The following is a 23,434-nucleotide window of genomic DNA, read 5'->3' as shown; positions in this document are numbered from 1 at the left end:
ATTTTGCCTCAGCCCCATGATTCAAAGTTGGTGGATAAGGCTTTGATGTATTTTTAAGAAAGGTAGAAAATGACATCTTTAGAACATTTCAGATTTTTAGGAAATAGCCTGTCTGTTCCTTGGAGATGTAACACACAAGCACAATGATCATGTACAATACTTGCTGTTCTGAAGCTGACTGTAATACATGTTACTTTTAGCAGTAGCTTGCACGAGGGAGGGTGATGAATAGAACATTTGATTCAGAAATGTTGTTTGGGTTAATGAGAGAAAAATTATGGAGAATCTGGCAACTGTTCAAGCTCACTGAGGCTTTAAATAGGTGTCTGATGGTACACAGCCCCCTGAGGTCAAGGATAAGGTTCTGTGCCACACATGCCCCATAATGAGGTTTCCCAAAATAAATGACATTTTATGGCACCATATGGACCATTACATCTGTGACCAATCAACATTGCCCCGGAGCCACAGAGCCTAGTGCATTTTCATGCACTGTATTTATGATAGCCCTGACATTTGAATACATTTGCATGCATTGCAGCCCCTACCCTCTGACATATAACATGGGGTTGCAACCCTTCCCCCACCCCTGAATTCTACCTTGGACTAGTATTGCCATAATTTAGTGGAAGACAATAACAGTTCGCATGTAATTGTGGTTTTATATGATCATTTTGAAAATGCAAAATTTTGACTTATTTGTTCAGAATTGATGCTGACCTCATTAGATGAGATATTTAACAATGCAACATTCTTTTCTTTTTTGCTCTCCCTTTCTTTTTGATCATACGGTATTTGCAAACACTGCGCTGTCTACATAGCTACCAATTTAAAGGCATGAGCCAATAAAAACCAGACAAGGGTTAAATCCCTATGTGTTGCTATGGAGACCATGACAGGTTCCGTAGTACGGATTTGACAGGCGCATGGAAGGGTACCGGAGGGACCAGGTCTGAAAGGGAAGGGGGAGTGCCAAAGAGGTACACGTTCAGTCCATTGGGTGAATACATGTCACATGTTCTATTTCGGAACGCTAATGCATAGGTTTTTTTCCTCACACCCCTGTTCCTCCACTCGCTGGTTTATTCCAAGTGTATCGTATTCAACAATATCCAATAATGGTGTAGCTAGAATAGCAGGAAAGAAGCACGAGAGTATTTCCAAGCAGGGAAGTACAAGGCCTTCGTGGAAGGTATGGCAACAACATTTTATTTCGTTATGAAAGGCCGTTCTTGGCCTCGGTCTTCTAGTTGTACTTCTGCGGTCAATGACAGTGTTAGTCTGAGCATGTGCATGCTAGTCGTAAGGGACCTTTTTTGAGTTGACAGCAACCTTCCGTGTCTGACTGACAGAGCTGGCTGGCTAGCTACTAGCTAGACAAGAGGAACTTCAGTGCATGCGTGCAATAAACAGGAACACACATCAGTTAGAAGGCCTACACGGAACTATTTTGTGGATTAGATTTAAAAATGAATTGGTTTTTAAAAACAGATGTAAGGATCAGTTAGCTGGTGCTCAGCTCTTGCATGCTCATTTGCATGGGCTGCACACCTACGAACACAGCGCTTCCCTCCCTGGACACTTTTGGAGGGGATAGGTCGGTGCCTTTTGAGACCGTGTCCCTTGAGTCACAAGGTCGTGAGGGGGAAGGGTTGGTTATTTTGACAAGTTCAGCATGTCTGAACTAGAGGCCTTAACGGGTCCAAAACGTTGGACCCGTTGCGAAATGGACCTGGGGCTTTCCCATCTGGATTCCATAAGCATAAATGTATAATTGTTTAATATAGAGACCTGTTCCTGAACGGACCCAAGGACAACCAGACCTGGTCAGAGCCGTTTCGATCCAAGTGAGGGAAGCAGCAGAAAAGTCCATTTCGAAGATGGTTTATTAACTGGAGTTGTTAAAGCATGAGGTAGAGCAAGGTGGCGCTCTTAGCAGGGGCTGTGCTGTGGGTAGGCTACTGTGAGTGTGAGCAAGTGACACTGGGAAGAGAGAGGGAGCGAAGGTAACAAACCAAGCCAACTTGCGCCATAGTAGACTAATAGCTGCCTTAGCTAGGTTGTGTCATCCAATATGATTAACATTAATACTGGCCTTGCCTGCATGAAACCGGGAGAAGCGAGTTAAGCTAGCTAGGCTAATTGAGGCTGCATGCGCATTCTCGTCCTACAGTTACAAACCACATCTCCATTCAGAATATAAAGTAGCAGCCTACCTGTTGGCTCTTGGTCATTGTAGCCTATCCTTCTTTAATTAACTGATTAGATATCTTCTAACTTTTTCCCCACACGGAGGCTCTATGACTGTAGCCTATTGCTGCTTTGGTAACTTATGATTGACCAACAACAAGCAGCAGCATAAATTATACTCTTTCTTTCTTTCTTGCAGAAGTCATGTTCGGATCTGTATTGGTACTTCCGGACAAGTCAGTTAAAATGACACATTCCCGTGACCGGTGACAATCAGATCTGACCCATGACATTATTTCAAATTCTGGATCCAGACCCATATGGGTCCTGGATCGGGTCTTGAGTGTTTGGGTACAGGTGGATCTGTGTAGACCTCTAGTCTGAATGTTCATTGTCGTAACAGGCTAGTTATAGTGTCCTTGGCTCTTTCAGTAACCCAAATGAAACCAACAAGATAGGCTACGTGACTACCCCACAACTCCGTTCAATGTGTATGTTTGTGTATGTGCATATTACATACTGTGCCCTCAGAAAGCATTCATACCCCTTGACTTATTCCACTTTTTTTTTTTACAGCCTGAAATCAAAATGGACTAAATATATTTTCTCACCCATTAACACACTATATTTGCATGTTATTTTTTTATATATTTTTTATTCTTACAGCTCTGTCAAGTTGCTTGTGATCATTGCTAGATAGCCATTTTCATGTCTTGCCATAGATTTTCTAGACGATTTGAAGTCAAAACTGTAACTAGTAACTCAGGGAAATTAAATGTCTTGGTAAGCAATTCCAGTGTATATTTTGCCTTGTGTTTTAAGTAATTGTCCTGCAGAAAGGTGATTTTTTTTTTTTTCTCCCAATGTCTGTTGGAAAGCAGACTGAAACAGTTTTTCCTCTAGGATTTTGTTTTTATTTTATTTTTTACCCATCTATCAATGGATGCTCTTCTTTACGAGGCATTGAAAAACCTCCCTGGTCTTTGTGTTTGAAATTCACGACTCAACTGAGGGACCTTTACAAATAATTGTATGTATGGGGTACAGAGATGAGGTAGCTGTGAGAAAATGATTTTTAACTCTACTATTGCACACAGTCCATGCAATTTGTGACATGTTAATCCAATTTTTACTCCTGCACTTATTTAGGCTTGCCATAACAAAGGGGTTGAATACTTATTGCCTCAAGACATTTCAGCTTTTAATTTTTTATTCATTTGTAAATGTTTCGAAAAACATTAATTCCACTTTGACGTTATGGGTTATTGTGTGTATGCCAGTGACAAATATTTAATTCATTTAACATTCAGGCTGTAGCACAACAACATTTGGAAAAAGGTGTAAATACTTTCTGAAGGCACTATACCAATAGTCACTATGTTAGCTGTCAAACTGGAGAAAAGTATGCTCTATTTCAGTGAAGCGCCTAGAATTTCCTCTAGGCTTTTGAGGTTAATTGTACTGGGACTCTCTTTTATTGCTCAGTATGACTGAAAATTATTATGGATAGAGTATCTCCCCTTGGACCCCAGGCCACAGTGCTCTGGGAGAATCATTCGGAGTAGTGTGTTCAAATAGTACATTCTCAATGTACAGTCATACCCATCATAGTGTGTGTTAGTGGCAGGTTGGCATTTATTGAGATGACTCATACTGGAAGCAGCTCTGCAGTGGTCACTAGCTGGCACAGCCACAAAGTCAAAATCAGATTTGAACCTTATCCCTAACTTTAACCACACGTCTAACCTTAAATTAAGACCAAAAAGCACATTTTTGTTTCTATTAATTTTGACGATATAACCAATTTAGCATTTGCAGCTTGCTCATCCAGTGGAAACTGCTCAGTTCTGCCTCAAGGGCAAGACTTGTGACAAAAAAAACTTCTGTGTGTGTGATTCTCAACACACTCATATTACCCAACCTAATCGGCTGTTCAGATTTCAGAATATATGACCACAACATGCTATTTGCCAAGGCACTGATTCAATTTCATTCAAGGCTTCTGAAAGACTTTTGAAAGATGAAAATCTATGCTATTGGAATAAAGTAGCATTATTTAATGGTTTAGATCCTAATCTGTAAATAAGCAGGAGGGGGCACTGACCTTACCCCTTGGCTTGCCCCTTTCCCACCATAATGCCTCAACAAATATTTGTATTTATTTACCTCCTTATGGAGAGCTAATCCTTTCCCCACAGAGATCATCATTTTGGGGCGGCAGGTAGCCTAGTGGTTGGCGCAGTAACTGAAAGGTTGCTGGATCGAATCCCAGAGCTGACAAGGTGAAAATCAGTCGTTCTGCCCCTGAACAAGGCAGTTAACCCATTGTTCCGTCATTGTAAATAAGAATTTGTTCTTAACTGACTTGCCTAGTTAAATAAAATCCCCCACAGGGAAGAGACCTGGTCATGAGGGGATTGGTTTCTGCAGACTTTAGCTATATGAATCCACCAGCCCAGGCCTCTTGTCTTCTACCAGGGAATACCAACTAAGCCTAGCTCTCCACTGCATCCTAGGGAAAGAGGGATAATTAAAGTCTGTTGCTGTCATGGCAGTCTGGGCCCCTTTGTGGATGGACGCTTGACGTTAGTTTGAACCAGGAGTGTCAGTGAGTGTCTGCTGGCTTGTAACTGAAAAGTAATATTTTTTCATCCACGACTAAACAAGATTAGTTGTCGATTTCACTTTATTGACTGAAACCAGAGTTAGTTCAAACTAAGCAGTGAGACAGTTGATAACTAAGGGCAGGCTAGCCTATATTTACCATTATGACACTGAGGTGTCACAGCACATTGTGTCCCAGCGCAAACATTTCTTAAAACATTGAATGGTATCAGAGCAGAACATCCCGCCAAGGGTTTTGGAAGACCTTGGGAGACCCTGACTATCATGACACAACAAGGGCATAGCAGGCCAGTCACCCAGCTGCATCAAAGATAGTTTACTGGTAAAGGAGTCAAGTCAGTCAACATCTGGTTTTGCCAGTCTTGTCTAGTCCTCCCAGGGGCAGGCTGGCCCACAGCTGGCATAGACATGCTAAATGTCTTCTGATGAGGCCAGGGCTTTTAATACTCTGTGCTCACTACCAGTGATCATGCCTGACCTATTTCTCCCTTTGTAGGGGAATGGTTCTTTTGAGATTGAGTCATAGAATAGTGTCTGGGTTGACGCATATTACTAATCTGCGGCTTTGGGAGTGCTGTTTGATACAGGTATTTATAGAGTGGAGTAAGTGAGGAATGTTTGGTATGGGATGAGATACTGTGGTTTTGTTATTTAGGTTTACAGGGGAGTCAGCAGGATTTTAACATGTAACAATTAGGCTAAAGGCATCAGCATGTTTCAGTTTGGGAACAAGTGTGCTCTCATACTCTCTTAAAAAAGACCTTCGCTTGAAGTACCGCAATAGTATGGTTTGTTCGTTTTGAGATGCCTTAGTCAGTATACACTTCCTCAAAATAGTCTGAATTAATCTAAGATAACTCAAGAAATCTGTTTATTAATTTTGATGTTTTTGCCCGGGGACCTTAGTCGTGCAATAGATGTTTGGTGCCATATTTCACAATTAAAAATGTGCATGAAAACAAGACTTCTCTCGTTGAATGACACCAAAAACTTTATTGAAAATTCCTTACTGTTGACCAATCACTGACGAAAGGACATAGACTTCGGCTCTGGACTTTGGCTTTCCTCCAGAAAAAATGTGCCCGAAAAAATCCTCACCAAAGTCAAAAACGTCACAAAATGTTATTTCCAAAAACTCTTCCGAATTGTTTTGTCTGGAAAGCATGCAGAAGCCTTAAGTGGCATTCTATATTAAGATGTAGAGAAGAACAGAGAGAGCAGGCAGGTCCCTTGGGGTACATCTGGTGTGGGTGTTGTAGTATGCCCCACACTGCCTTAGGGAATGGGCCACGTGTGGCGGAGTGTCAACACTCACACACATACGCACAAGACACCACTGCCATGCGTCCAGTACACACACCTGGAAGGGGGCCAGACTCTCTTTGTACTACTCAGCTGTGTAAGACAAGTCTATCAGAGGCAGACTGCTCAATTACACCTCAGTCCTATCGGGCCTCTGGATCAAGGGAGACTTTCTCGCTCTCGTTACACACCAACAAATGCTGTACACTGACTGTCATTTTGGACAGTACTCATTGACCATTCTACAACCTCAAGGGATGGCCTACATTCGATTTCCATGGAGTGAACAAAATCGACAGCATGAATTTAAATTGTAAGTTATTAGCATTCTCACAAATCAATTTCGTACTTCAGAATCTCTTAAGAACCAGAAGATGGTATTTCAACATTTTTAATTACTACACAATTCTACATTCTGTGATCAATTTGAAATTGAACTAAATTAATTCATAATGATCAATAAGAATTCAGTCGATGACCCGTGGATTCTATGAGATGCCACCAAAGGTTTTATAAAAAGGAATGTCACTGCATTTGCATCTGGGTTGAATAAATCCCAATGAAAGAAGATATTTGAAATGTTAACTGTTCTCAGCACACTTTTCAGACCAGGTAGCTGTTACTTTTTCCAAAGTCAAGACATAACTTTAATTTATTGATAAAACCAAGCAGAATTTGCCATCCATTTGGGTTAGATTCAACCATTACTTCCATGGTAATCGTTTGCCATTTACTGGCCAACAAGCTATGCAGTAATGATTGATTAGCTGATATAGCAACTATTGAATCAGTAATTCCCGTTTCAATCGGAACCCAAATGAATCAATCAATCAGATTCTACTGCTTCTTCAAAGAACTTGTAAACCTCTGATTGTAAATCCACATCAAGCCAGACAAAGTCCTTTCTAAAAAAATTAAGAACCACTTATCTCAGAGGAAGCCACCTTGCTGGGAGCTCAAATCTCTCTCAATAAATTTAAAAGGGCATTGGATACCATAAATAAAGGCAAATCACCTGGCTGGGACGGTATTCCTCCTGAGATCTATTTAACATTTTGGAATCTGTTATGTTCACTATTGCTCAAAATTATTAGTTGAGCCATTCACGAAGGGTTCATTTGTGAGCGATATGAATACAGCAATCATTTTGCTTTTATTTAAAAAAAAAATGTAAGGATGCCACCTAGTGTTATCACCATCACCCACTCACTATCTTTGATAAACACACAAACTGTTTTCCAAAATGTTGTCCCATCTAAAGACTTTCTTACCCAAATTTATCCACAAGGTTCAAAGCGGGTTTGTTAAAAAGCGTTCATCCTCAGATAACCTCAGACTGTTACATATCTTAGAAGCTTCATCAGAAACAACAGCTCCTTAGGCTGTATTATCCCTCAATGCAGAAAAAGCTTTTGATAAACTAGTATGGTCATATCACTGGTCTGTCTTTAAAGACATGGGAATTGACTTTAAAATCTACTGATCACTTCATATCATTATACATAGACAATCTTACTATATCCAGACAATGTTTTACTATATCCAGACAATGTATCTCAATTGCTTCCAAAAACATTGAAGATCGTAGATATATTTCAGCTTCATCTCAAGTTATAAAATGAGTCTAACCAAATCAGCCGTACTGCCTCAAGACCCCGATTGAGGCCTTTCCCATTTAAAAAATTTGGGAGTAGATATATTTCCTCCTTTTAGATGAAACCATTGCCAGAAACCTTTTAACAGAAGCTCAAATCAGTTTAATCTGACTTCTGTAGATGGAATAATATCCTAGTTTCTTTAACTGCTACAAATATCAGCAAAATTAATAGATTGCCACGGCTACATTTCTGTAGTTTAATGCTTCCCATGCTTCCCCCTTCTGGCTATTGGGATGAAATTCATAGTGCTGTTTCAAAATATTCTGTCTGGACAATCGGCAGACTAAGTTCAAATAATTGTATTTAACATTCGTGACAGACGGGATGTATGTTTCTGTCAATGGAAAAAAGTTTGACGATGCTTTCAAAGCAAGGGATAGCCTCAGCACATCGGGGCTAGCTAATAGGTAGAGAGCATGTTGTAGTTCTCATACTATACTGAACAAAAATATAAACGTAACATGCAACGATTTCAAAGATTTTTAGTGAGTTACAGTTCATATAAGGAAATCAGTCAATATAAATACATTCATTAGGCCCTAATCTATGGATTAGAGGTCGACCGATTATGATTTTTTTTTTTTTTTTTAACGCCGATACCGATTGGAGGATCAAAAAAGCACATACCGATTAATCAGCTTTATTTATAATAATGACAATTACAACAATACTGAATGAACACTTTTATTTTAACATAATGTAATACATCAATAAAATCAATTTGCCTCAAATAAATAATGAAACCTGTTCAATTTGGTTTAAATAATATGCAAAAAAAAAGTGTTTGAGCAGAAAGTAAATGTGCAATATGTGCCATGTAAAAAAGCTAACGTTTAAGTTCCTTGCTCAGAACATGAGAACATATGAATGCTGGTGGTTCCTTTTAACATGAGTCTTCAATATTCCCAGGTAATAAGTTATAGGTTGTAGTTATTATAGGAATTATAGAACTATTTCTCTCAATACCACTTGTATGTCATATACCTTTGACTATTGGATGTTCTTATAGGCACTTTAGTATTGCCAGTGTAACAGTATAGCTTCCGTCCCTCTCCTCGCCCCTACCTGGGCTCGAAGCAGGGGCACATCGACAATAGCCACCCTCGAAGCATCGTTACCCATCACTCTACAAAAGCTGCGGCCCTTGCAGAGCAAGGGGAACAACTACTTCAAGGTCTCAGAGCGAGTGACGTCACCGATTGAAATACTATTAGCGCGCACCCCGCTAGCTAGCTAGCCATTTCACATCGGTTACACCAACCTAATCTCGGGAGTTGATAGGCTTGAAGTCATAAACAGTTCAATGCTTGAAGCACAGCAAAGAGCTGCTGGCAAATGCACAAAAGTGCTGTTTGAATGAATGCCTACAAGCCTGCTGTGCCTACCACCGCTCGGTCAGACTGCTCTATCAAATATCAAATCATATACTTAATTATAACATAATAACACACAGAAATACGAGCCTTAGTTTCTGGATTTGACCATATTAATGACCTATCATTTCGAAAACAAAACGTGTGGAACCGTTCCGTATTTTATCTAACGGGTGGCAGCCCTAAGTCTAAGTATTGCTGTTACATTGCACAACCTTCAATGTTATGTCATAATTATGTACAATTGTGGCAAATTAATTACGGTCTTTGCTAGGAAGAAATTCTCTTCACAGTTCGCCATGAGCCAGGCTGCCCAAACTGCTGCATATACCCTGACTCTGCTTGCGTGGAGTGCAAGAGAAGTGACACAATTTCCCTAGTTAAAAGAAATTCATGTTAGCAGGCAATATTAACTAAATATGCAGGTTTAAACATATATACTTGTGTATTGATTTTAAAGAATGGCATTGATGTTTATGGTTAGGTACATTGGTGCAACGACAGTGCTTTTTTCACGAATGTGCTTGTTAAATCATCACCCGTTTGGCGAAGTAGGCTATGATTCGAAGAGAAATTAACAGGCACCGCATCGATTATATGCAACGCAGGACAAGCTAGATAAACTTGTAATATCATCATTCATGTGTTAACTGGTGATTGTTAGATAATTTTTTATATAAGATAAGTTTAATGCTAGCTAGCAATTTACCTTGGCCTCTTGCTGTACTCGCATAACAGGTAGTCAGCCTGCCACGCAGTCTCCTCGCGGAGTGCAATGTAATTGGCCACAATCGGTGTCCAAAAATGCAGATTATCGATTGTTATGATAACTTGAAATCGGCCCTAATTAATCGGCCATTCTGATTCATCGGATGACCTCTACTATGGATTTTACATGACTGTAAATGCAGATATGCATCTGTTGGTCACATATACCTTTATAAAAAGGTGTGGGCGTGGATCAGAAAACCAGTCAGTATCTAGTACGACCAACATTTGCCTCATGTAGCGTGACAAATCTCCTTCGCATAGGCTATTGATTGTGGCCTGTGGAATGTTGTCCTACTCCTCTTCAATGCCTGTACGAAGTTGCTGGATATTGCCGGGAACTGGAACACACTGTTGTACACGTCAAAGCAGAGCATCCCAAACATGCTCAATGGGTGACATGTCTAGTGAGTATGCAGGCCACGGAAGAACTGGGACATTTTCAGCTTCCAGGAATTGTGTACAGATCCTCCTTTGGCAAAGGAGAAATGCTCACTAACAGGGATGTAAACAAATTTGTCCACAAAATTTAAGCAACACTTTTTGTGCGCATGGAAGATTTCTGGGCTCTATTATATCAGCTCATGAAACATGGGACCAACACTTTACATGTTGTGTTTATATATTTGTTTAGTGTAGTTTGCGGTCTTTCCAGCTTCAGTTTGACGTGATTGTGTTAGAAGTGTAGTTGGCTAGCTCCTATGAACAGTGTCCTGACAAAGCACAGTCAACCTCTAAATTGTGCATCATTATCTCAAATCAACTTTTATTTGTCACATACACATAGTTAGCCGATGTTAATGTGAGTGTAGCGGAATGCTTGTGCTTCTAGTTCCGACAATGTAGTAATAACCAACGAGTAATCTAACCTAACATTTTCGTCATCAGCTACCTTATACACACAAGTGCAAAGGGATGAAGAATATGTACATAAAGATATATGAATGAGTGATGGTACAGAACGGCATAGGCAAGATGCAGTAGGTTGTATAGAGTACAGTATATACATATGAGATGAGTAATGTAGGGTATGTAAACATTATATTAAGTGGCATTGTTTAAAGTGGCTAGTGATACATTTTTTACATGTATGGCAGCAGCCACTCAATGTTAGTGGTGGCTATTTAACAGTCTGATGGCCTTGAGATAGAAGCTGTTTTTCAGTCTCTCGGTCCCTGCTTTGATGCACATGTACTGACCTTGCCATCTGGATGATAGCAGGGGGAACAGGCAGTGGCTTGGGTGGTTGTTGTCCTTGATGATCTTTATGGCCTTCCTGTGACATCGGGTGGTGTAGGTGTCCTGGAGGGCAGGTAGTTTGACTGCAATGTTTGACCTGACTGTCATCCGTAGTTGGCTGGCTAGCTAGCAAGGGATAAGAACTTTGCCAGCATGGCAATGGAACATTTAGAACAAACGTTTGGGTCACCTCCATAGATGCGACACAGTCATTCGGTCTTTCTGTTCTGTGTCTCTGGCAACCTAACCGATATAATGGACGACCAGCCGGCTTGGGTAGCAACCCTAGATTTGTGTCGGGACTATATCTCGTGGAAGGATGAAATAGTATGAATAAATTGATCAAAATAATGTTTTTATATGAAAATATGTCAATTATTTGAATATGTTTGTAACCTGTTGTATAAAACTGTTAATGCCCTTGAAGCCAGTGTTTGCCGGCCCGAGACGATCCCTGCGCCAATATACCCTCAACTCTGGCTTCTCTGGCATTATCACTTAAATATGAGATGCATTTCAAACTGTGATATGTTTTTGATGCACAAGGAATAAGCCTGGATGTGCATCAAAAGCATATCACAGTTTGAAATCTTCATCCAGGCTTATTCCTTCTAAATTAGGCCCATGAGATCATTGTTAGATATTTTGGAGGATGAATATTCTGCAGTACCCTAGATACAGGAACTGTGAAAGGAATTGGTTCATGCCAAAGCTGTCCCACAGAAGAAGAAAAAAAACGTATATGCCTTCTAAATATAGATGAGTGTTTTTTCCTTTTAGAGCCCCAGAAGAACATCTTGGAATAAGAAATGGGCATATTGAGTTAAAGTTGTGGTCCACACCATTAACTCCACACCTTTTTAACTCAATATGCCCATTTCTTATTCCAAGAGGCTCTTATGTGACTTGGGATGGCCAAGAGACAGGAGGTCCAGACAAACAGTGGTAGGGGGGGTTTGTGAGGCTGGCGTCTAGCCTACCCTTCTCAGAGGACATGTTTGTTTTCCAATACAAACAAGCCACACCATGGCCATCCCAAGCCCCGGGCTGTCAGTCATGAAAACAGATCTGACTCATGACAGTCTTCCCGACCCATCCCAGTCCCCAAGCTCATTTTCCTTGCTTTGGAACTCAAGGTTCATGCTTTCTCCTCCACCGGCAGGCAGCTAGGCTAATCTATATGCTAATGAGAAGATTATAATCAATAAAAGCTATGCCTGCCAGGCCCCAATCAATACGTTACGGCAGCAAACCACTGAAATGTTTGCATTTCATAAGGCCAGGCATGTTATAAGGTGTGATGGTCATTGGTGTTTTTAATGTGGCACCATCATCAAGCAGCTGATTACACATGTCTGTCTATTATTCTATAGGCAATGCATAGGCCATAGTATTTTTTTATATAGTGACGTTTGAATTCCACTGAAACCAAAAACCAATTTAATTTTGCTCATATCTATAGTCCTCTTCAATTATCTTTTCAATTAATGTGCGCTATAATGAAATGCCTCTTTATAATTGTGTGGCTCTTTTTCATGTTTCTGTCAGATATAATTTAGATAATTAATTTGAGAAATATACTCAATAAATCTTTCAAACAGACAATAATACCCAATAATATTGCATATTTTTTTCCAGTTCCTATTAGCTTATTTGCTAGAGGATTCCCATGACTAGCATATATGATCCTATCCTGAATGTTTGTGGTGTGTGTGTAGACTATAATAATTCATGATTATAGACTGTTATAACCCATGTCCTAATGCAATAATAACAGATGGAATCAAATTTTCTGTAATAAAAAAACAAAAAATATATTTAAATAGATGGGACTATACATTTACAGATTGGGGTTTGTACTTACCCAATATGGTTTTGATGCTGGTTAGAATATTATGTGGCTGAGGCTTCATGCTACCAAAATTCAGTATTCTGGCAGGGGGAGGGTAGAGGGTGAAATCATTACCACCATCTATATTAGAGGGGGTGCTGCCGACCAATCGGCATGCTGCACTGCATGGGGATTCCATAGGCACCCTGTTGGTTGTCGCTAGGATACCACATAATCAGGAGGAAGGCAGGGGATAGATTGGTGGGCTGTGTCTGTGTTGATGCTGGGATGGGGAACAGAGCAGAGTGTTCGTAGGGGATAGAGAGAGAGAGGCTGAGGTTTGGTTGGCTCCAACACACAGACACAGTCAGACAAAGAGGAGCAGCATCCTACAGGACCAGGGTCCCGGGGGATGGGGCATCACACTCCCGCAGCGCGCTGGGGGGGCCAGAGGAGGTAGGAGCATCATGGGCTTTGTCTCTGTGGCACCCCTCTTTCTATTATAGCCATAAGCCTTGCTGTAAAGCCATTAATGTACATACCCTATGCTCTTTTCCTATATTGATCATGGTTTTTGACTGTGTTTTGCGGAATATTTTTTATTGTGTGTCATTACAAATTGGCTAGAGCTCGTTACATGATGGGGGCTCTTGTCCTTGCTGCACTCTTAGCTCTGTTATAGACAGCCTGTCTGTCTTTAAAGCTCTTGTCCTCTGAACTATATGCAGATCTTCAGACATCAGACAGATGGTTATTTTAGTCTTGGAATGACAAGAGCAAGCCCATGAATCAAATATAATTTATTTCTGTTAATACTGGATGTAGGGGTTTGTGGGCCATGGATTTGTAACATATTGGTGTGTAGGGGCTTGGTTTATGATACTGCCCACTCCTAGTGTAGCCCCGTGCTCTAATCAACCCAATGCAGAATTCCTGCTGCCTGGCAGCCGAGCTGGTCGAGTGGGGGTTCCATGACTGATGGATGAGTGATTCCTCTTAGAGAGATGGGGGCAGCAGCGTTGCCAAAGGGGAATCCCTCCCTGTCTAAACAGGCTTTAAGACCCAGGCTGTTCCTGTGGAATGCTTCACCACGATGAGGAGGACAAGGCTTTGTTCGAACTAAAATCACTGTGTAACCAGACTAGATGTCAGGCATAAATTTCTCACTGGGGCAGGCAAGTTAATTATAGGGGAGACATCCAGATGTGAAGTAATGCTCTCAATGATTGGAATTATTGGCAGGAAAAGGCTTTTGCATTGTAGCTTATAGCCATGGATAACCAGTAAACATATGGTACCTATTAGCTAGTCCAGTTCTGCGTGTGGTAGTGCACACTACCAAACTTTACGGGGGAACAAGGTGAGGTCTGTCTTCACTGGATGGTTCTTAACCTACCGTGCAATGTAGGCCTAGGCTGTATCATATGACACCTTGCCTTAACCCACTGAAAATATAATTAAGAGGGGAGAGGAAATGGCTTAGGAATTGCTTGCATAGCTACTACAGACCTTTTTAATTACTTCCATCGCAACCCTACCCCAACCACTCACACAGTCAAAATCCACAATCCATTCCAAACACTCAACCTGAGCCCTGTGCCACCCCCCTCTCTTCCTCCAAGCTCCCTTAACCCCTCAGCTGTTCTGCTCTCTCAGCCACTCCATCTCATCTGCCCAGTGTACTCTGAACCTCACGTCCTCTGCTAATGGAACAGTATGGCACTAGGGGGCCAGTCAGTCACTGGGATGCTTCTGCTGCTCTAGAGTCCACTACTAATCTGCTAATTTGTTGGAGACAGAAAGGGTTCAGTAGCCAAACGCCTAATATGAGCCTGATAGTAGACAGTTTCAGTACTTTAACTTTGTTGAAGTCATTATCACACCAGCTGTGATTAGATACTTTTATTTAACTTAAATGTGTCACTGGAATTCATTGTCTTTCAGAATGTACTCTTCTCCCCTTATTTGACATCATGCTCACCATTAGACATGTTGAAGAAAGTGAGTTGTTGTTGTGGTAATCTGAGAATGGTGGGGAAAGTTTATTTAAAAAGGCCCCTGAAACTCAATTCCTCTTCTCAGTTATGTATTTCAATGCAAAATCAAACAAAACTGAATGGCTTCGTTCACTAGAGAGCTCACGCATAGTGTGATGTGGACTGCATCTAGGCCTAGCTAAAGTATTGGGTGACATTATATATTTTTTGTCTCTGTACTCCAGCACTTTGTATTTTAAATGCTACAATGACTGAGGTAAAGTCCGGACTATCAACTTTAATTTGAGGGTATTTTCAATCATATTGGGTGAACCATTTAGAAATTACAGCAGTTTGTGTACGTAGTCCCCATTTTATGGGACCAGAAATATTGGCACATTCACTTCTATATGTGTATTAATGGTGGTGGAAGATTATTTTATTAAGGCAGTGTGCTAGGGCTGTCCCCAACTAAAAAAAATATTGGTCGAACAAGAGTCATCTGTTCCTTCGACTGGTTGAAACGTGTATTTTTACATATATAGACACTCCCCATGTGTTTTAATAAAATCAACTATATGTAGGCTATTGTCGGATGCTTTAAGCACACTGTAATTTAAATAATCAAGACACACAAATGACTCGAGGGAGCCAGAGAAGGCCTAACCAGAAGGGGGAAAAAGCTTATTCCCGAACAAACCACCTCCCACTGCTGCTGGCCTTCGCAGATTCTACCATTACGCTTCCGAAGTTGATGGTAGTAGGCTACACCAGGGTTCGGCAACCTTTTTCATTTGGAGTGACAATTTATCTTAACATTTGTACCAATCCACGTGCCAGTTATGATTTTCATATGCACCTTTTCATGGAACAGTTTTAATTTATTTTATAATAAAGTCTTCTCTCAATAATTTGTCACGTGATTAATAAAAAATTATACCTATCTAAATGAAAATGATACAAATCAAAAAGTAACTTCTATTGCCATTGCCAACTATGTTATGTACTAATACATTAAGCCTACAAATAAGCATTGCAGCCTGCAGGTAGAAAATATTCTGATTAAAAAAAAATATATATATATATATATTTTTTTAATCATGTTGGCTATGCCTGGCCTGTCTGCAAGGAACTCGAAACATTCTATCAACTTGGTCCAGCCTCAAGCTTGCACTAACACATTTGCAACATCGTATAAAATATTCTGGGTCCTCAGTTTCCAGAGCCAGTGAGCTCCAGACAGACACAGCTGTAGACTATTTGTGCAAGGGATAAGAAGTAATCAGGTAGGCCTATTTTATGAGTTTTTTTCCCTTTCACATCGAGTGGTTATCAAAAGGGAGAGTGCTGGAAAGATTTTTTCCAAGTGGGCTAAATTGAGGATCTATTGTCATTCTCAATGGATGTAAAAACAGGCTTTGTTTAATTTCTGTTTTGAGGTAAAGAAAAAATTACTTTGAGAAGCTCCACAGCTCATTAGTGGTGGTGAGTTAAGACAATCAGAAATACTATATGATCCCCAAATGGGCACATGTATAAGCCTACGCTTACTCAACATTGACAGGAGCACTCCAAACAAAACACAATTTAATAAACTGACAACCTGTAAATGGAATGAAATAAACCAAAACTTGTTCATCACAAGTGTAGCTTAGGTTGTGCGAACAATATGTCCACTCCAATATGTTGAATGCATTAACAGAAGTTACAGTAGCTGAACAAACATTGTAAATCAAATCAAACTTTATTTGTCACATGCGCCGAATACAACAGGTATTGTACCTTACCGTGAAATGCTTACTTACAAGCCCTTAACCAATAATGCAGTTCAAGAAAGAGTTAAGAAAATATTTACCAAATAAACTAAAGTAAAAAATTATAAAAAGTAACACAATAAAATAACAATAAACAAGGCTATATGCAGGGGGTACCGGTACCGAGTCAATGTGCAGGGGTACAGGTTAGTCAAGGTCATTTGTACATGTAGGTGTAAAGTGACTATGCATAGATAGTAAACGGCGAGTAGCAGCAGTGTAAAAATAAATGGGGGGGTTTGGGGTCGTCAATGTAAATAGTCTGGGTGGCAATTTTATTAATTGTTCAGCAGTCTAATGGTTTGGGGTAGAAGCTGTTAAGGAGCCTTTTGGTCCTAGACCGCTTGCCGTGAGGAAGCAGAGGGAACAGTCTGACTTGGGTGACTGGTGTCTGACAATTTTCAAATCAAATTTTATTGGTCACATACATGTGATTAGCAGATGTTATTGCGGGTGTAGCGAAATGCTTGTGCTTCTAGCTCCGCCAGTGCAGTAATATCTAACAATTACGCTACACACACACACACACACATCTAAGTAGGAATGAATAAAGACTATATACATATGGACGATCGACGTCAGAGCGGAACTTACTAAGATACCATAGAATACAGTGTATACATATGAGATGAGTAATGCCAGATATGTAAACATTATTAAAGTGACTAGTGTTCCATTCCTTAAAGTGGCCAGTGATTCCTAGTCTATTCCTATAGGCAGCAGCCTCTAATGTGCTAGTGATGGCTGTTATAGCAGTCTGATGGCCTTGAGATGAAACACATTTTGGGGGTTTCCTCTGACACCGCAGAGTATATAGGTCCTGGATGGCATGAAGCTTGGCCCCAGTGACGTACTGGGCCGTACGCAATACCCTCTGTAGCTCTTACGGTCATATGCCGAGCAATTGTCATACCAGGCGGTGATGAAACCGGTCCGGATGCTCTCGATGGTGCTGCTGTATAACTTTTTGTGGCTCTGGGGACCCATGACAAGTCTTTTCAGTCTCCTGAGGGGGTCAATGTGTTGTCGTGCCCTCTTCACGACTGTTTGCTCACATTGAGGGAGAGGTTGTTGTCCTGGCACCACACTGCCAGGTCTCTGACATCCTCCCTATAGGCTGTCTCATCATTGTCGGTAATCAGGCCTACCACTGTTGTGTTATAAGCAAACTTAATGATGGTGTTGGTGTCGTGTTTGGCCACGCAGTCGTGGGTGAACAGGGAGTACAGGCGCGGACTAAGCACACACCCCTGAGGGGCACCTGTGTTGAGGATTAGTGTGGCAGATGTGTTGTTGCTTACCTTAACCACCTGGGGGTGGCCCGTCAGGAAGTCCAGGATCCAGTTGCAGAGAGAGGTGTTTAGTCCCAGGGTCCTTAGCTTAGTGATTAGCTTTGTGGGCACTATGGAGTTGAATGCTGAGCTGTAGTCAATGAACAGCATTCTCACATACAGTGGGGCAAAAAAAGTATTTAGTCAGCCACCAATTGTGCAAGTTCTCCCACTTAAAAAGATGAGAGGCCTGTAATTTTCATCATAGGTACACTTCAACCATGACAGACAAAATGAGAAAAAAAATCCAGAAAATCACATTGTAGGATTTTTAATGAATTTATTTGCAAATTATGGTGGAAAATAAGTATTTGGTCACCTACAAACAAGCAAGATTTCTGGCTCTCACAGACCTGTAACTTCTTCTTTAACCTCTTGCGTCCCCCCGACACGCAGGCGTCCCATCTAGACATCTGGAAATGCAAATGCGCTACGCTAAATGCTAATAGCACTCGTTAAAACTCAAACGTTCATTAAATCACACATGCAGGGTACTGAATTAAAGCTACACTCGTTGTGAATCCAGCCAACAAGTCAGATTTTTAAAATGCTTTTCGGCGAAAGCATGAGAAGCTATTATCTGATAGCATGCAACACACCAAAAGACCCGCAGGGGACGTAAACAAAATAATTAGCATAGTCGGCGCTACACAAAACGCACAAATAAAATATAAAACATTCATTACCTTTGACAATCTCCTTTTGTTGGTACTCCTAGATGTCCCATAAACATCACTATTGGGTATTTTTTTCCGATTTAAATCGGTCCACATATAGCCTAGATATCGATCTATGAAGACTGTGTGATCAAGGAAAAAAAACTGCGTTTTATAACGCAACGTCATTTTTTAAAATTAAAAAAGTCGACGATAAACTTTCACAAAACACTTCGAAATACTTTTGTAATGATACTTTAGGTATTAGTAAACGTTAATAATCGATCAAATTGATCACAAGGCGATGTATATTCTATAGCTGTACGTCTTGAAATAATGTCCGGGTAAATCTCAACCAAAATATCCGTCCGGAGACCGGAAGAAATGGGCTGTCTCTTGTTCGTTTGACCAAGAAACAAATCCTAGGCAAATGACAAGACTGTTGACATCGTGTGGAAGCTGTAGGTATTGCAACCTCGGCCCCATTTATTGTGGTTTCTATTCAACAATACGTTCAAGTGGCGCATTGATATTTCCCATTTTCAGTGATCAGATTTTCCTGCGCTTTTCGATGAAACGCACGTTCTGTTATAGTCACAGCCGTGATTTAACCAGTTTTAGAAATGTCTGAGTGTTTTCTATCCACACATACTAATCATATGCATATACTATATTCCTGGCATGAGCAGCAGGGTGCTGAAATGTTGCGCGATTTTTAACAGAATGTTCGAAAAAGTAGGGGGTAGGATCAACAGGTTAAGAGGCTCCTCTGTCCTCCACTCGTTACCTGTATTAATGGCACCTGTTTGAACTTGTATCAGTATAAAAGACACCTGTCCACAACCTCAAACAGTCACACTCCAAATTCCACTATGGCCAAGACCAATGAGCTGTCAAAGGACACCAGAAACAAAATTGTAGACCTGCACCAGGCTGGAAAGACTGAATCTGCAATAGGTAAGCAGCTTGGTTTGAAGAAATCAACTGTGGGAGCAATTATTAGGAAATGGAAGACATACAAGACCACTGATAATCTCCCTCGATCTGGGGCTCCACGCAAGATCTCATCCCGTGGGGTCAAAATGATCACAAGAACGGTGAGCAAAAATCCCAGAACCACACGGGGGGACCTAGTGAATGACCTGCAGAGAGCTGGGACCAAAGTAACAAAGCCTACCATCAGTAACACACTACGCCGCCAGGGACTCAAATCCTGCAGGTCCAGACGTGTCCCCCTGCTTAAGCCAGTACATGTCCAGGCCCATCTGAAGTTTGCTAGAGAGCATTTGGATGATCCAGAAGAAGATTGAGAGAATGTCATATGGTCAGATGAAACCAAAATATAACTTTTTGGTAAAAACTCAACTCGTCGTCTTTGGAGGACAAAGAATGCTGAGTTGCATCCAAAGAACACCATACCTACTGTGAAGCATGGGGGTGGAAACATCATGCTTTGGGGCTGTTTTTCTGCAAAGGGACCAGGACGACTAATCCGTGTAAAGGAAAGAATGAATGGGGCCATGTATCGTCAGATTGAGTGAAAACCTCCTTCCGTCAGCAAGGGCATTGAAGATGAAACGTGACTGGGTCTTTCAGCATGACAATGATCCCAAACACACCGCCCGGGCAATGAAGGAGTGGCTTCGTAAGAAGCATTTCAAGGTCCTGGAGTGGCCTTGCCAGTCTCCAGATCTCAACCCCATAGAAAATCTTTGGAGGGTGTTGAAAGTCTGTGTTGCCCAGCAACAGCCCCAAAACATCACTGCTCTAGAGGAGATCTGCATGGAGGAATGGGCCGAAATACCAGCAACAATGTGTGAAAACCTTGTGAAGACTTACAGAAAACGTTTGACCTCTGTCATTGCCAACAAAGGGTATATAACAACATATTGAGAAACTTTTGTGATTGACCAAATACTTATTTTTCCACCATAATTTGAAAATAAATTCATTAAATCCTACAATGTGATTTTCTGTTTTTTTTTCTTCTCATTTTGTCTGTCATAGTTGAAGTGTATCTATGATGAAAATTACAGGCCTCATCTTTTTAAGTGGGAGAACTTGCACAATTGGTGGCTGACTAAATACTTTTTTGCCCCACTGTAGGTGTTCCTTTTGTCCAGGTGATAAAGGGCAGTGTGGAGTGCAATTGAGATTGCGTCATCTGGATCTTTTGGGGCGGTATGCGAATTGGAGTTGGTCTAGGGTATCCGGGATAATGCTGTTGATGTGAGCCATGACCAGCCTTTCAAAGCACGTCATGGCTACTGACGTGAGTGCTACGTGGCGGTAATCATTTAGGCGGGTTACCTTAGTCCCTGTGCCCAACAACACTATGGTGGTCTGCTTTAAACACGTAGGTATTTCAGACTCTGTCAGGGAGAAGTTGAAAATGTCATTGAAGGCACTAGCCAGTTGGTCCGCGCATGCTCTGAGTACACGTCCTGGTAATCCGTCTGTCTCCCCGCGGCTTTGTGAATGTTGACCGGTTTAAAGGTCTTGCTCACATCGTCTACCGAGAGCGTTATCACACAGTCGTCCAGAACATTTGGTACTTTCATGCATGCTTCAATGTTTCTTGCCTCGAAGAAGGCATAAAAGGCATTTAGCTCGTTTGGTAGGCTCACGTCACTGGGCAGCTCGCAGCTGGGTTTCCCTATTGTAGTCCGTAATAGTTTTCACACCCTGCCACATCCGACGAGCATCAGAGCCGGTGTCAATTAGAAATTATGGGACTTGGGTAAATGTAGTACTGATGATACTGGTGTGCCATCCCCGCGGCCTCCACAATGGATTAGTACACCGAGACAGCAAGACATGACATAATTATGATATATATATTTTTGCAACTGCTCGATTAAAAAATGTTTAACCAAACAATCGTCCGGTCGACTAAATGGGGTCAGCCCTACAGTATGCATATTTTCCCAGTTTCTTTCCACCAACGAGCGATTTAAATCGAGTTAAGGAGGAAACTGACGTCTTTCTCCGCGCAAATCATAATCCATGGTTAGTTTGTTTTAGCATTTATCAGCATTTTATAGTTCACATTTCTGGCTCACTACAATTCAGTAGAAAACACATGGCAGTTACCAAGCTACATTCATTGGAAAATATGTTTACATTCAAATATTATTAGCATTTTGCCATTGCATTTCTTAATTGTTAAGCACGTTTGTTACTTCCCGGTTCTACTGATGTTTTCCTGCGCTCTGCCAAACGGCGTCCTTGCAGAGGAACACACTATTATTGATTGGCATGACATCATTGGGGAAGACCATTTGGCCTAATATTATATTATTATTATTAATGTTATTATTATGGTATTTGAACATATGAATCCAGTAAATATTTACTGGAAACGCATTGAGAATTCCTGTTCACCCTATGCATCGTGCCAACCCACTTTGTGGGAATTGTAACATGGCTGATATAGAGATGATCGCCACACTGCCCCCTCCCAATGGGAAGGCACGCCCTCGTGCTTCAACTCCTCAGCCCCCTCACACGTCCAGGCTGTGCGTTCAGGTGCATAACCCACTTGGTGGAAGTTGTAATGTGGCTCATATAGCGAGGATCGCTACTATATCTATGCCCAGTGTCTATGCCCAGCGTCTGTGCTCAAATATGTGTCCCATGTTAGCACAAGTGCTGAAATGAGACAAGTACAGTTATGTATACATGCAACATTTTGCATCATCTTAGGAAAGTCATGTCATTCTTATACAGGCTTATAGGCTTTAGGGTTGCTTCATGAAGTTACACTGAATAGGCCAACACAGTGACTGCACATGACATGGTTGGACATGGCCCACTATGTCTGAGCCCTATGGCTGCATTGTAACTCTCCTGTTTTGTAGGTTCAGGAGAGCTTGTCCGAAGGGCAGCAGGGGAAGGGCCAAACGAGGAGAGGGCACCATGGACAGTGAACATGTGCCTCCAGCCTCCAGTGCCAGCAGCACTGGGACCACTGCCTCCAGTACAAGTACCACCAGCAGCAGCAGTGCGGGGAGGCAGGCTGTGCCTCACATCTCTGTGTACAGCGGGATTCCTGACAGGCAGACGGTTCAGGTAAACTTCAGGGTAAAAAGAAACATGCCAGTCCAGTGTGACACACACATTCACATGTTTTGCATGAACTGTCTTCCCATTGCATTCCCTGCAATAATACAATTATTGTCATTACCCTACTGCCATCTGCTGGTAAAACATGCATGTAACATTAAACTGCCCAGTATTGCACTTAGCTCACTATAGAATTTTGGAATGCTATGGAATGCTCATAATAAATGAGACTGTGCAATTTTATAATTTTATCTCATTGTTTATTCGATGTAGTACACTGGCATCATGCAATCTGTCAATACTAATGACAGCTGATCAGTGTTGCTATGTTTCCACGTTCCAGGCTCGGTCCTCTGCTATTTGACCCTTAACTGATGTCAAACCCAGCCTGAATTAGACTGTCAGCATTTTGAAGGGTGACAGACTGGTCTTAGGTCTCTTCTATCCTTTACCCTTTCTCTCTTCTGCATGCTCTCCTCTGCCCTTAGCAAGAGAACTAGCAGCATTGTCACTACTTGCCTACTCAACATAGTGGACTCCTGGTCCTTTGGGCTCAATAAGAGAGAAGTGAATGGATGTTTCCATCACAATCACCACCCTCTCTGC

General features: G+C 41.3%; 1 protein-coding gene across 1 annotated transcript in view; it reads left to right on the top strand.

The window, feature by feature from the left end:
• Positions 1-1,037: 1,037 nt before the first annotated feature.
• LOC115138455 (polyhomeotic-like protein 2) overlaps positions 1,038-23,434 on the top strand; it is a 52,594-nt gene continuing 30,197 nt past the window's right edge. The window contains 2 exon segments of the mRNA XM_029675343.2: positions 1,038-1,192; positions 22,624-22,834. Of these exon segments, the coding sequence (XP_029531203.2) occupies positions 22,682-22,834 (153 nt within the window). The 5' untranslated portion in view covers positions 1,038-1,192; positions 22,624-22,681.

Source organism: Oncorhynchus nerka, linkage group LG2 (genome assembly GCF_034236695.1).
Source record: "Oncorhynchus nerka isolate Pitt River linkage group LG2, Oner_Uvic_2.0, whole genome shotgun sequence".
Lineage (NCBI taxonomy): Eukaryota > Metazoa > Chordata > Actinopteri > Salmoniformes > Salmonidae > Oncorhynchus > Oncorhynchus nerka.
This window is presented reverse-complemented; position numbering and strand designations above follow the sequence as displayed.